The sequence below is a fragment of the Nipponia nippon genome, unplaced genomic scaffold, assembly GCF_047370975.1.
Source record: "Nipponia nippon isolate SJK-2023a ecotype South Korea unplaced genomic scaffold, ASM4737097v1 scaffold_21, whole genome shotgun sequence".
NCBI classification, from domain to species: domain Eukaryota; kingdom Metazoa; phylum Chordata; class Aves; order Pelecaniformes; family Threskiornithidae; genus Nipponia; species Nipponia nippon.
Genome location: NW_028262338.1, coordinates 4149659 through 4164723, shown reverse-complemented (window position 1 = coordinate 4164723; position 15065 = coordinate 4149659). Strand labels below are relative to the sequence as shown.

Here is a 15065-nt window from a genome sequence, read left to right as displayed (position 1 = left end):
CTTCCAGATACCTTTCCTTGGGGCTGGAATTAAAATTCATGAAAGAAGAGTTTCTGATAATCTTCGTCCTTTCCATGACCGTATGGAGGAATGTTTCAAGCATTTAAAAGTTAAAGTGGAAAAACAATATGGAGCCAGAGAATTGGTATTGCTCTCCTTTTAACCTCTCCTGCAATTTCTCTTTACTTAATACACATCTTGTTCTTCCAAACAAAAACGCATACTATTGTGGCTTGTGGGTTTTCTTGTGATCTAAAGGTAGTAGGATCTGAGTTTTATAGTCAAAGAGTTGATTCAATTTTCTGACATGTCAAATATCCCTCATTCTGGAAGATTTGGAGTATTTTATTATGACTATTGAAATTGCAATTCTTTTCTGCCTCATTAAGGAAGTAAAAGCAAATTCTCATGTTTCTCCACTTTGTAATTTTTCGTAGTGGTTTAGGGCTTTGATCTGCAATTGATGTCTCTCTGTGCTAGCCACTTCCAGCTGTGTGGTGAAGTAAAACCTATCATGTGTATAATACTATAAATATTAGTTGAGACCAAACTGAAATATATGGGAATTGAAGGATAACTTCTAAACACAAACTCTCCAGACAATTCTTGAATACAAGAGTCTATCTGAGCTTGTGCAGGCTAGCAAGAATGATGTTGGCTAGTTTTTCTGATTAAACACCAGTTGCTTTGGAAATTATTTTATGTTGATGCTTTCAGCCTTTATATAAAAGGTTTTATTTCTTCTGTTATAGGGGAAAAAGTAGCAAGTTTCAAACCTAAATTTTGGATAGTGTGCTGTGTTACACACCTATATGATGAAAATTCTATATATTTATCTCAGTATCTTTTTCTTATTTTCAGTCCCATGCCACCATCCTTGCAATAATAAAGAGGCTGTAATCCACATTTAGCAATCTTGCCTAATGCTTGAACCCCTCAGCACTCTTACAGATCAGCACTTAAAAAAAGCAACCTATTTAAAATTTTGCAAGAGCAGAGAATGTACTTTGTGAATGGCACTACTGCCAATTTACCATGTCTGACTCTCTCTGGTGGCTGGCCTGAGCTTTTTTATTAAAAGAAACGAAAAAAGTTGTGCAGCTGTTGTGTCTTTATCACAAGATTCTGGCCATTCAAAGGACGAGCAGCATGTAAACTCTGCAAAACACTTGAAAATAGTTCTGCAACGTACAAATGTTTCCAAGTCTTCTGCTAGACATCAGAAATGAGAAATGACATCAGAAGCAAAGTATTTGGGAATTTGGCATAGGAAATTATGCATAAATTTTTAACATTTTAATATTTTCTGGAAAATCACAACAAAACCCTGTGCTTTAATATGAAATGATTTTTTAAAAGTTGTTCATATCCTGTTTATAGGATAGAAATTGAAGTAGTTTATGGTATGCACGCACTGGGAAATCCTCAAAAACCTGCCTCATCTCGTGACACTGTGAGAGCTCACTAGGGGAAGGCGTGCTCTTCCCAGGAAATAACTTCAACAGAAAAAGAGAGAAGAGCTGAGTGCACTCCACAATTTTAGATCCCAGAAGTCACCCCTGAAGAAAGAAAACAGTTCTAGAATTAGCCAAGAAATGTGATCCTTGTCCCTACCTTCTTAACAAGAGTAACAGGAAAGCATTTAGAAATAAGTCAGATTGTTTCAGTTAACTTTGTACCAGGCTGCAAAGCCTAAACAACCATCAGCATTAAGCTGAATATTTCCAATATGAGAGCTAAATCTTCTTCAAGAAGATTTGGAGTGATGTCTCCTTTTTCTCCTTCCACTGCAGAACATACCAACTTCAAGCTTTGCAGAGAGAGATGGTGCAGCATATATGGCTTTTTGCAATATGGATATATGATGACCTGGAGAATCCTCCAGTTCTTCCTGTCTGGCTATTAGGGAAATATTAATTTTGTCCAACATTTGCAAACATATGCTTAAAAAAGGCCATATTAACATATAGAGATGGCAGAACCTGTTGTATTGAAAATGGAGCATGATTAGTGTCTTGGAGCAAGGACTAACTAAATCTATTTGCCCAAGCAAGTACTTCGATGGTGTACCCCAGGTCTGTTCAAAATAAGATCAGCAGACACTGTTTCTCTTAATTTCTTTTTCAAACATACAGTTCATTATGTCAGTTGTAGTTTCTTTAGCTATTCACTGTGTCATTGAGTTTGAGAGGTCTTAGAGCGCATCCAGACAGAAGAAACAATCACAGTAACTGATGGTAGCAAATAACTTCTTTCATGCCAAATGTTAAAACACCTGTGCTATCTTCAAGACCTAGTGAAAAGGGATGAAATGAGGTTCACACAAACTTGCTTGATAACAAATGTTTCTCTTTTCCATCCTGTAGCCAGATTTTGATGACAAGAGAGTAGGACGGCCAAGATCAATGCTGAGATCCTATCGTCAGTTATCAGTTATTTCACTGAGTTCCATGAATTCAGACTGCAGTACTCCAAACAAAATTGCTTCAGAAAGGTTGGTTATCAATACAACACAATTTTTCTTTCAGTCCTGTTTTTTAATTAGTTTTATGGGATGAAACTAGAAGATTTTAAAAAAAGGCATTCAACAATAAAGACCACTAGCAGTCTCTTCAGACTATGCTAAAATTATTTTTAACTGTTGCTGTCACTTCCTCCAGGCTTAAAGCTACAGCATTTCAACCTTAATAGACAAAGTATACTCAACTTTTATTGAGAAAAGTGGCATTTCATTTTCAGGAAACAAGTATTTTAAAATTTAAATGACATTTCAAAAAAATACAAAAATCTGGGGTTTTTGCAAGTTTCTCTTCATACAGTTGTTAATTTAATTAGCATCTTTTTGCTTGTAAAAAGGAAGAGGACAACCTTTACAAACTTACAAGTAAGGAGGCGGAGCATTTTAGTAAAAAGTAATATGCTTTCTTAACTGAAGCACTGGGAAACATAAAGACTTTTAAGTTTGACAGAAGCGTTATTGATGTATTGATTAGTTTTTTGCCCACAAATTGTTTTGATCGCTTTATAAATTATCCTTTGGGCACATAGAACTTCTTCCCAAACAAAGTACATATACAATTGATCTTGCTGAGCAGTGTTTGATTGTGATTTTTTTTTAAACAGCTGATCTCCCTTTGTGAGTAGTTTACTTTTAAAAAGTAAAAAGGTGTATGACCCTAACTTGGAAGTGTTTCTTCTTAAGATACGCCTCTATTCTTGCATGTTTGACTGCCGGTTCATTGTCAAACACTACTTACTTAAATTTTTTGAGTTGTCTAACAAAGGTGTGTCGTATCATACGTTATGAGATGCCCCAGGCTGCTTTTCCTGCCCTTCAGCTCCCACTCAAGACGGATGGAGCGCACAAACATGATTTGTGTCATATCTGCCAGTCCCATGTCTCTAATAAAGCAGGACACCTGTGGAACCAGACAACTACACTTAAGCAGCTGAATCATGCACCTATTTTTAATTCTTATGCTGCTAATTTGTTTCTAGGAAGCATGGGTCAACAAATTCACCATACTACTTGATTTATCAATTTTTATGTTGTAAAATAAGTTCAGCCCTATGTTCAATAGGCAAATTACATCAGCAGAGAAGGGAGTAAAGCCAGCACCAATTTCATGTTTGCATTTTTTTAGATGAAGAATAGCCTGATTTTTAAACTATAAAAATTAGAGGAAGAGAGGAGGGAGATTTTTTTTTTTTTTTTTTATCACTGGGTATGTGCGTTGTTGTCCAATATGGTAAAATAAATAGGAGGATGCATTTAAAACATGACAATAAATAGTAATACTCTGTTCCACTGTTTTCAACAACCAAAACAGCATGTCTTGCTTTCAGCACCATCATCACCGTGCATAAGCTTGCCATATGAGCTCTAACTGTGTTTAGTTTAGGAGATGTTAAGCTAATGCACAAATCTTTAGAAAGGGATTTGCACTCATGTTAATGTTTTACATTCTTTGCAACATTTTAAGATGACATCATACCTCCTGAAGGCATCTTGTTTGTATCTACAGCTGCCAGCTGAAGCACATGATTTACTTTTTGCTAACAGTTTGCAAGGCTGCTTAGAAAGCCAAAGGAAAGGATGACCTGCATTTATATTTCATGGGGAAATGACATCAGAATACCAGTGGCTTTTAAAATATCATTCAGCAACTTGTACTTTTTTTCTTTTGCTCCTGCAGCTTTGATCTGGAAGTAGTGCTACCAAAGCAAGTAAAAGCAGAATCAGAGGAGACTGCTCTGCAAATTAATCCTCACCCTGAAGTAAAGATGAGAAGGTCCAAAAAAAGAACAAAAAGAAGCAGTGTGGTGTTTGCTGATGAGAAGACAGCACCTGATATTTCTATGTCTGACACGAAATGTGTACGTTACTGATTTAGAGTAGTATTTTATAATCCATAAAAAAAGAGGACATTACTCCTTTGCTTAGGAAAAGAAAAATACATCACACACAACTCTAGCTGTCCCAAAGGGAAATATGCAGGATGCAGAGATGATCTGCCCTGCCATGAATGAAACCTGTAAGATGCTGAGGAGGAAACAAATCAGTGGAAAAATCAGACCATCTCTGCTTGCTTATGATGACAGATAATATAGCCCTGAAGCTGCAAATTCTGAAGCTTGGTTAGCTTAAAATGGAGTACTATATTGGGAGGGTTAAGCTAGCTTTCCTGTGGAGAGGCAATTGGCTGTGCTGACATTTTGTGGCAGCTTCTTGCAGTCAGGGCTATTTCAAAAGTGATGAGCCCTGTAGGTTTTGTACCTTGTTATGGAGCATGCAGCTGGTAGGAAATTGCAAGATTGCAAACAGTGTTCCTTAAATGGTGCCAGACTGAAGTTTGGAAGCACTGGCTTCTCTCACTCCATAGATCATCTGAGTGCTTTTATTGCACTGCTAGATCATTAGAAGGACTTCTATAACTTACATTGTGCCTTTTTTTTTTTTTTGGCAGTTTAATTCTCAGAAGACTTTTCTTCTTTTAGTATAAAAAGAAATATTTTTTAAAAAAAATTTGAAAGATGTCCTCTTGATACACATGAACGGATTGCTGAATTACATGGAGAGAGCATAAGTCATTTGATCAAAAATTTTTGGAGGAATCATCAAAGCAAAGTGAATTCAGTAGAAAGCTAAGATTCTTTTGGGAAACGAGAAACTTATGAAGGATTATCATTGTCTTACACTACATGTCCTCATACAAAAGAGAGATATAAAGCACAGTCATGTTTTGAGAAGCATTAATATACAAAAAAAAGCAACAGTTTTGTCTTTTGATTAAACTAGATAACACATACACCTAACTGTGGGAATCCCACTACGTATTGAGTTACGTGATTTTCTTTTGCTTCATAAAACAGTGACAAGCCTCGCTGGCTATGTTAATGCAATCGGAAAAAATGTTTTCAAAACTTCATTTTACTTTGCAGCTCACAGTCAGAGCTGGCTGGTGGTATTATTCCAAAGATATGGTAGGAATACCATCCTACAGTTCCAGATTGCAGAATCGCTTCTAGCTAGCTTTTTTGGTGTAATGTTTTTTCTATGTGGAATGAGAAGTATTTATCTAACTATAAATCATCTGCAAAATGTTACATGTTTTTAGCTAGTGTATAATATTATATGTGGACCCAATTCTACTGTTTCTAGCTACTTTTATTGTTTACTCAGCAAACAATCCCATAAAGAACTTGGGTTAGGCATGATAGTTTGTTTACTAATTATTTTCTTTTATGCTTTTCACAAAATACTATTTTGCTTAGATCTTTCTTGCTCATATCTCAGTTCATCATTAATGGCTTTTTTTTTTTTAATTAAACAGCTGTCAAGGAAATACGAGTTCATGAGTGACACCAACCTCTCAGAACATGTAGTGGCACCTCAGAAAACATCTGTCCTCAAGCAGATGAGTTCTGTCAGTCGTTCTATGCCAACCATCCCTGGTAAGCTGCTTACAGTAAGATGAGAGTTCTGCACTTCTTTATTGCTATGTTAAGAAAGCATGACAATAAAGGGTTTGCTCCAAGCAGAGCAGGTAGCTCTCTCTAGGTCTCTGAGACAAAGATTACATTTTAAGTGTGTATTGTGCTTGTGAGGCTGGACTGCTACTACTGCTTGGTAACACTGTGCTGCCTAGTACTAACACACACATTCTAAAAGTGTTGCTTCTGGAGCTCCGAATTTTGCTTCCTTGTATGGTGTGGGCATTCCCCCTGCCTTGAAAGAAGCAAGATTTATTCATCTTCCTTGCTTTGTAGGGTCTCACTTGCAGAAGCAAGGGCTTCTGCAGTCTGCCCTCACAGCTGAGGGCAGCATCAGAAAGAGGAAGATCTGCTTTGGCAGATGAATATCCCCAAAGGTTGCCCCATAGCAGGGTTTCAACTTCTGCTTTTGACGTTAGAGAGGAATCTCATAAGCCTCCCTCACAGCAAGAGGAAGGGGAAACAAGATAACATAACTGCCTACTAGAAAGACTGACCGGTGCACGATAGAGAAGGGGAAAGTGTAACTGTGAAGGTGGAACTAATTTCTAGGCCAGGGTGTACAGAGAAAATGTGCCCTATTTCAATATCCTTTACCCCCTGCTTCTTCCACAGCACATCCCATTTCTTAGCCTGCACTTCATCTGTCCCTCTCATTGTCCCTGCCTTTCCAGATGCTTGTAACAGTTGTGTTTAGCACAACAAAACAGACCGTCATGGGCCGCTTTTTTCATGTATTTATCTATTTTTTTTTCTTCTTGGACCAGATTGGTTCATTTTTTTCACTATACAGTTCCAATGTAATGAAGTTTAGTGCTTCCCCGTTACTTATTTTTGTATTCTAAGGATATAGTTAGATTAAAAAATGTCTCATTTCTTTCTAGTAATTGCAGTAGTTCAATATTTTGAATTCTGCTTTATCTTACACTCTGACTCTCCTTTTTTGGTTTTGTTTTGTGCAACCAATATGTTTCTCTTCTAAGGATTAACGCTGTCCGTCAGCCCTGTGGCACCTGATGAAACCATTGCATCACATAGGCTGAGTCAGCCAGTGTTTCCTTCCACCTCTGATGGTGACAAGAAAACCTTCAAGAAAAAGAAAGTGAACCAGTTGTTTAAAACAATGGTAAGTTCTGCGTGTTTATGGGGAAAAAAGAAAACGTTACCTCTTCAAAAACACTATGCTCTGAAAATTAAGTAATTTTAAAATACCATAAGATCATAAGTCAAACTCTTACTTCTTTTTTTTTTTTTTCTTTTATTTACTTCTCTCGTCAGAGAGAGGAGTGGAAGATCTATGGGGAAGCAAAAATTTGCCTCCGGCTGCGCTTTCTGGAGGATGATGTACATCTTTGGGTGTGTTTAAAAGGCAGGCTCAGCTGTGCAGTTCTGCACCCGTGCCACAAGAGGTCTCATTTGACCCACTGATTTTCTCTGGCTTTATGTAACATTAGCAAAAGAGGAAAGCGATTCTTTCGTGTTCGATTACAGTTACGTGGGGCAGTTAGCACTAGCATCAGAGTAAGGTAAGCATAGCATATAGGGCAAAACTCACCGTGTGAGTCAGTTTCTGATGTCAAAGATGCTTATTTGAAAGTAGAAATTGGCTTCCACTGGAGCCATTAATGTTGCTTAAAACAGGTTGCCTTCCTTTAAATTGGGAAACCTTTCACTGATTTCTGTGGAAACTTCACAAAATTAAAACTGATGAATTTAATGTAGTGTTTGAAAGAAAAAAATGTATATTCAGTGCAGATATTAAGATTCAAAAGTTTTAAAGTTTTCCTCTTTTTCCAGGTAGTGGGAGGGTGACATTTAATGCAGATGCCGGTAGCTACTTATGCATACTGCATAAACATTCTGTGACACATGTGATATTTTAGATGTCAACTCTTTGCTGATCTTTCAAAACAAAGGTTGATTTTTTAAAAAAATATATATATTTTTTTCTGGCGAATAGGTTTCATTTTCATCCATTAGTTTCTGCAGTCTTTTAAAAAAAATATAGATAGTGCCTTCAGGGACCAGAGAGCAACATTTTGGAAAATCGGATGTGTTCATAATCATATTTTTCTGGTAGGAACAATAACAACCTATTAATTTGGAATCTGTAGGATTTCACTTATATTCAGTTTATCACATACTTGTTCTTTTCAGACCCAGGAGTAACAGCTTTTCAGCATGATCTCATCCACCCGCATTTAAACATAAATAGCATATAAAATAAAGAGGACAAAATGTTGCTTTTTACAAGTCTGAAAAAGGACTGAATAAAGCTAAAAATCCACTTGTATAGTGCTTCACAGCATGACTGGAATCATGTGGACAGGTTTAAATGCCGGTTTGTGGTTTTGCAGGACAGATAAATTAATTAAAAATATCCAGGATTTGGTCAACGTCTTTTTTCTCTAGCCACAGCTTAAGGCCACAAGCTAGTAATGAATATACATATTACTGAATCCAATGCAGTAGTCACTTTAACATATGGCGCTCTGTTCCTCTTTTTTTGCAGCGCATTTCCAAAGTTCTAGAAGATGGAAAGCAGTCTGTGGAGCACCATTTCAAATCTTCATCAACAGATTTGTAATTCATTCCGTTAGAAGACCACCTCTCAACCGAAAATAATTATATATACATATATATCCTGTTTTCGAGCACCATCTACTCTAAAGAAAGTCTCTGATAACATAGATGGCTAATAGAGAACGTGAACAATATTCATGTGCTCTGATAAGTTACCTGCAGTACAGACATAGGAATACCATTTGAAGAAAATACTGCAGGATATGCCCGCCAGGATACGGAAGAGAAGTTTATTGAGCCTCTGGTTATACAGGTGGCATTGTGTGTTCCCTGGTGACAAAACTTGTTCCTGGGAAGAAAGATGTATTAAAAGGCCATCTGCAATGCTTACTATATAATGTAAGTCGAGTTCTGTCCTTTTCAAAGACCACAGAAGTTATCATTTTGTGTAGCTTGTATAGATGCACACCAGCTATCTTTAAACTATTGCTGGCAGTGTAGTCAAGGCAACAGATGGCTCAGCACAAAATAGCCACTGACCATTTACTCTGTGGCTGTAGCTGGATTTACAGTCCTCGGATCCCTCGGCTGCTCCCACCTCAGTGCTCTGTGTCCTCAATCTTTCTCAGGGTGATGTCCATGACTGTGACACCATATGCCTCAGTCATTCTCAGAACAGCGGCTGTTACGTTGAAAACGTGTGCAAAAGTTTATTTACACATGTACAAATTGATATTACATCCCACAATATGATAAACAAAAGTTGAATTTTTTGTTGTTCATCAATAAATGTTAAAAATTTATTTTATTTGCCTTGAACCTTTTTCTCTGAAATCTCTAGGTATCATTGTATATAAGGTAATAGTTTCTTACTGATGGCAAATGGAATTCTACAAGTCCAAGTCTTCTGCTTTCCAAATCGATTTTCTGTGTCTGAGTTGGAAGATAATGCCTTATTGGCATGAAGCTGGACAGCACTGCAGGTCAGCATCGGGGTGGGGGGCGGTTTATAACCTGTCAGTTCTTTCCAAAGGCAAGTATGTTATCCAAATATAAAGGTTTCTAAAAGGTGAATAATTGATTTCCTTCACTCATCCCTTTATGTTTCAGACACCTAGATAGGTTTATATTCATTAAATAAAATACAACCGTGTATAGTGTTGTGGATGGGAGAGACTGGCCTTGTTGCCGTTTATATGGATATGACAAAGACAGAGGTTAAAATTATTCCTTGCTGAGTGGCTGAATCAATGGAAAGACACCTTCAGTTTGTTCGAAGCCTAACTATTTCTGTAGGCACTTTTATGTTCAGCATGAATAGTTTATTTAATGAATGTAGACTCTCTTTGCAAGTTGTCAGTGTGAAGCCGTTTTCTACAGAAATAATTAGCGATTGTTTTCTGTGAGAAGTTTCAAATATTTACCATTGGAACTAATCCTGCGCCAAGAAATACTTTTCAGTAGAATAACCATAGGCAGCAAAACAAAATGGGTCCAGTTTTAACACTAACTACAGTGTTTGTTGGTATGGATACTGATAGACTTTTTGTTTCATGTGCTTTCCACTGCAAATGATACTCCTTCGGAGGAAGCACAGAGGAAGAACAAGGCTTTTCTAGAAAAATACCCTCAGTTTAATGGAGTAGGATATCTGTGAGTGGGAGAAAGTGAAAGGTTGAGGGGTGCATGTTTTACATCTTGCTAACCTGGGGGGAGAAGAGGGAGGGTACCCAGGTTGTCCTTCAATATTATTTGCAGATACATTGAAGAAACATTGGTATCACAAAATAAAAAGTGTGTTAAAAGAAAAGGCTTGGTTCTACTGGGAACGAGTAAGAAAAGGATGATTTATCAACTGTTTAATCATTGTAAAGATATCTGTTAAAGGTTATCTTTTGCTTATTGTATCTTGCAGTTATGTTTTCATATGAGAGTGGAGTAAAAGAGTTTTAGCTCAAGCTGTTGTTATAAATTATAATTTAAGTAAGTACTGTGATTCAAAATAAAAAAAGTACAAAGAATAGAAGGGAAGGAAGAGCCCAGAAACCAATACTAGGAAGGCAGGAGCACAATGTCGAAAGGAAGTTTGGTGTTGAGTGTTTAGCTAGTGGTTCAAGATTCATGCTTATGTTTTTCTCAGGTTTTAGTATAATTTTTGATGAAGAGTTTAGATTCACACTTCATTAACCAAGTATCAGCAAAAATTGTATTAGTTGTCCCACATCACAGATTTTCTTCTTCTTGCCAGCCCAGTTTTGGATCTGTTTCAAGCCTGAAATCATGTAAATCAACTCTGAGCAGAAAAGCACAATTAGCTAAGAAAAAATAACTGCCAAGAACAGGGCATACATGGAACTGGAATTTTAAGGATGTTTGGGCAACAAGCTCCAGCCATTCACAGGTTTCCAGAAACTGTGGACACTAACATTTAGTCCAAATAAATGGCAGAGCATGAACAACAAGTGATGCCCTGGGAAAATAAAGTGCAAGTATGGCAATCTGGCAACATCTGTTTAAGAATGTAAATCAGCAGTGATTATTGTCATTTCTGTCACAAGCTCAATAGGCCTTTAGTTCACGTATGTGGAGGAAGATCTACTCAGGCAGCACAGAGCCTACATATTTGACATTCGTTGAGGTGAAGCACAGAGGGCGGCAGAAATTTACTCCAGGATAAGGTGAGGCTTTGGCTGCTGTCCCAGGGAATTAACGAAGCAGGGGTAGCTTCAGTTGTAATCTGTATAGCCCTACCACTTCTCACCATGCAAGGTCAGAAAAGCATTTCTGGACACAACAGTGTTTTCACGTGCTTTCTGTTATCAGAGTTTATTTCACTTCTCTGGGACATTTCAGGTAGTCTGGACAGTAACAGTCTGGCTTTCTGGATTGCGTGGCACTAAGATAATGATTGGGTAGTGTGAGTCTGTAATAAATGATCTCTAGCGTGGGGTAGGAAAGGCTGCTTGTGCTGCTAAGATTTTATGTGCTGACCTGTAGAAAGCTGTTACACTGCAACAATGTAAGATGCATTTAAGCTGCATGCCGCGTATGTTCAGTTAGCTAGGTGTCTGAATTTTAGACACAGGCACCTGGGCTTTATCTCTCATGGAGTGCAATGCTATATTAGTAGTAATGGTCTAGCTCTAGAAGAGCTGCTGCATCCGTGCAGCGTAAGGTCTGATCGCAGACAGCAAATGTTAGCATTCTGTTACATCAAGTTATTCTCAAGTATTCTTTAACTAACTTGGGTACCCAGCCTGCCCTTGTTTGTGCTATCAAGTCCGCATTATGAAATTACGGCTTAATTATTCATTTGGGGGGGAGGAATTTAATACTCTTAAAATGTCAATAAAAATTAGTTGGGGTGAGCTATAGGAAGGTGTTCAGAGTATAAGTCAATAAGGATCAAGTTTCTGAGCAGGAAGAAGAGTTTTATTAAACATTTTACAGACCTTAGGAACGCATTGTGTTCTTGAACTGAGAATTACTGGGTGATATACTTGTGTATTTGTTGCAGGTACTGCTTGACATTGAACTTTTTATCTGTATCACATGCAGTCTGTAATCTTTTTTTATTAGACAAAGGAAATTTTGGGTGAGTAGAATCATAGAATGGTTTGGGTTGGAAGAGACCTTAAAGATCATCTAGTTCCAGCCCCCAATGGGGGTAATGGGTGCCACACTGGTTATTCTGTATGCAGGCCACAGACACCCTAGGCATCATAATGGCCTCAAGTTGTGCCAGGGGAGATTTAGACCAGATATTAGGAAAAATTTCTTCACAGAGAGAGTGGTTAGGCATTGGAACAGCCTGCCCAGGGAAGTGGTACAATCACAGACCCTGGAAGTGTTCAAAAAATGCGTGGATGTGGTGCTTAGGGACAGGGCTTAGAGCTGGACCGGGCAGTTAGGTTAATAGGTTGGGCTTGATGATCTCAGAGGTCCTTTCCAACCTTAACGATTCTATGATTCTATGATCACTGGATCTCTGCTTTCATTTTCCGTGTTGATATTGTTTGGTCTGGCTTTTGACGTTCTCTAGTTCTCAAATTTGCTTCATCAGGTCTCTGACCTTTCTTTAAAGGCTTATTAAGGCAGGATTCTCAATCTCTGTCTTGGGACACCTTAGTCTTGTACGGGAGAGAAAGAGGATCGGATTTCCTCATAATTTCAAACGTGCAGAATTTTAACTTAACAATTTTCTCCTTTTCTAGCCTGTTCGTAGTTAATGGAAGCTCACAACAAACAAGTTAAATTAACTCAGACCAATATGTTAAAGTAAAGGCGGTACAACACTGTGTAAGTAGATTTTCCTGGATGTGTTACTAGTGCATCACATGAACGATAGCCTGAGTGGTGTAAAAGATTCTGAGAGTCTGGAATGTGTCCAGTTTCATCGTGTTTAAATTGAAGGAACCTTGTGCCACCCTGGTCTGTGAAGAAAAGAATGCCTATAATCCACATGGTGGACTAATCTGCTTTCCAGATGAGATCTGAGATGCAGAGGCAGTTTGCTCCCACAATTACTGATACAAGGAAGCTGTAATGGAATAACAATGGAAAATTTTACTCAGTTTGGAGGACATCAAGTAGCCAGAGTGGTGATGAGGAGTTCTTAGCACCAGCTACTACATTCTACTCAGTGTTTTCAGGCAGCACCTCTTTTACTGCAAAAACTGGCTGAAGAGCAGTTCCTAACCCCAACTGGCAAAAAGCCATAACCCTGTGCCAAGCACTTGTTCCCAGTTCTTAGAAGAGCAGGGAATGGGCAGACAGGTTAATGCTTTTGTGTCGTGTGACTAAAGGTGCTGAAATGTCAATGACAAAATGGATTCAGAGGTTAAGTTGCTCCCTCTAACCCATTTGATATTCACAGCTTTTGTTGTTTGGCTGTTCTGCTGCTTGCTTCAGTGCTAGTGGCAACAACGGAGAAGACTCTTTCATTCAAAATGAGTTGAGGGTATGTGCAAGGAATCCTGCAAGAAAAAAAAATTGGAATGATGATGGGAAACTGCTGAGGAAGTGAAGTGGACTTAAATGATCTGACTTGATCAGTTTGAATATGAATTCTCTTAGTAATTCAACAACTGATGCCTGGTAAATCACACAGTAAAATCTATACCCAGAGTCATAATGAGATTTTACATTGATTGCACTAATGAGCATAGATTTCTGCTTTCGACTAGGATAAATGCATAGGTATTTTATTGTGCTTACAACTATACAGATTCTGAATCAAAGCTGCTGACTAATGTCATAATATTGCAGCAGCTGTATCATGTCTGGCTGGTTATCAAGGGATTTTTATTTCAACCCAAGTAAGAGCAATGGAAGCATCTTTGAAATAATGATATAACTTAAATCACTAAAAGCTAGTCAAGCTCCCAAGTAGGTCCGTTCCACCCTGATCATGGGATGAGGGCACTTTTAAACAAGAAAAGCTGTTAAACGTGTTTTTAAAATAGCAACTTAGGACAGAAGAAGGTGGTTTTGTTTGTTACTAAATCTGGTTTCTGTTTAAGTCAGCTGAGGTCCGGGAGCTGTGTTTAAAGCCATCTAATCGCATAATTCTCTATGCTAACTTGCTTTTCCATTTTAAAGGATTTTAGCTTAACTGTCATGGAGACCAAAAGACCCCTTTTTGTTCCAGCTTCAGTGCAACACTATTTAACAGGTGAAACATTTATCCCAGAACCTGGTTCTGTATATGCAGACCTCAATGGGAATCATCTAGACCTAGGGCATTCTGTTTAAAACAATAGCACAGGTCAATTCTCTGGAGTTTAGGAAAATAAAAGGAATAACTTAGCCAAACACAGGATCCTTCTCATGTAGAAATCAAGAGAATTCGGCCAGTTTAAAGCCAAATTGTCTTTTGCATCATCTCTTTTTTTTTAAAACCATTTCTGAGGAGGGAGGGAAAATAAACAATTTAAGGATCCTTTCCCTCATTAATTTTTGGAGGCGGATATGTCCATCTTGTTACATAAATCTTTTTTTTCCGAGGAATATGGAAGCCTCCATAGAAAAAGCTTGCAGCCATCTCCTATCCTGGATGCCTTGGAGTAGTCACTAGCATTATAGTATTTACTTGTATTTCCCTCCCAGAACTGAGTCCCTACTTGCTGTTTGGCATTCAAGGTCCTTTTGAGAGGGAACATTGAGCAACATTCCAGGGGCTGCCCTCAGCTGTAAGGACTTCAGCATTGGCAATATTTACTGCTATGGGGTGAGGAGAGTAGTTGCTCTCTATTGACTCAGTCTGTAATTTTCTATTCTGATTTGCTATCATGATGCAGTGTGTGCTAAAGATTAACACTGTAAACGAATAATTGCTCTGCAAACAAACCTCAGGTAGGCCATGGATTTCATAAACTTCAAAATGTTAGATAAATTTAATCATGGTTTTAGAGTAAGGACACTTTGATCTGATTGGGTTTTGGACAGAATTATCCCTTTTCAATGGAGTTTTTTGTCTTCCAGGATAGCAGAAAACTCCACTGTGCCATAAGTGATCTTTCATATGGCTGACCCTAGAATTAGACAGC

The 15065-nt window shown here is 38.0% G+C and overlaps 1 protein-coding gene across 1 annotated transcript in view; it reads left to right on the top strand.

Moving 5' to 3' along the window:
* The window catches only part of DOCK2 (dedicator of cytokinesis 2), a 205902-nt gene extending 196582 nt beyond the window's left edge, over positions 1–9320 (top strand). Inside the window, exons 47-52 of the mRNA XM_087760115.1 lie at positions 8–145; positions 2367–2494; positions 4197–4377; positions 5835–5955; positions 6978–7120; positions 8507–9320. Coding sequence (XP_087616241.1) covers positions 8–145; positions 2367–2494; positions 4197–4377; positions 5835–5955; positions 6978–7120; positions 8507–8581 — 786 coding nt within the window. The 3' untranslated portion in view covers positions 8582–9320. The remainder of the gene's footprint in view (positions 1–7; positions 146–2366; positions 2495–4196; positions 4378–5834; positions 5956–6977; positions 7121–8506) is intronic.
* Positions 9321–15065: the final 5745 nt, after the last annotated feature.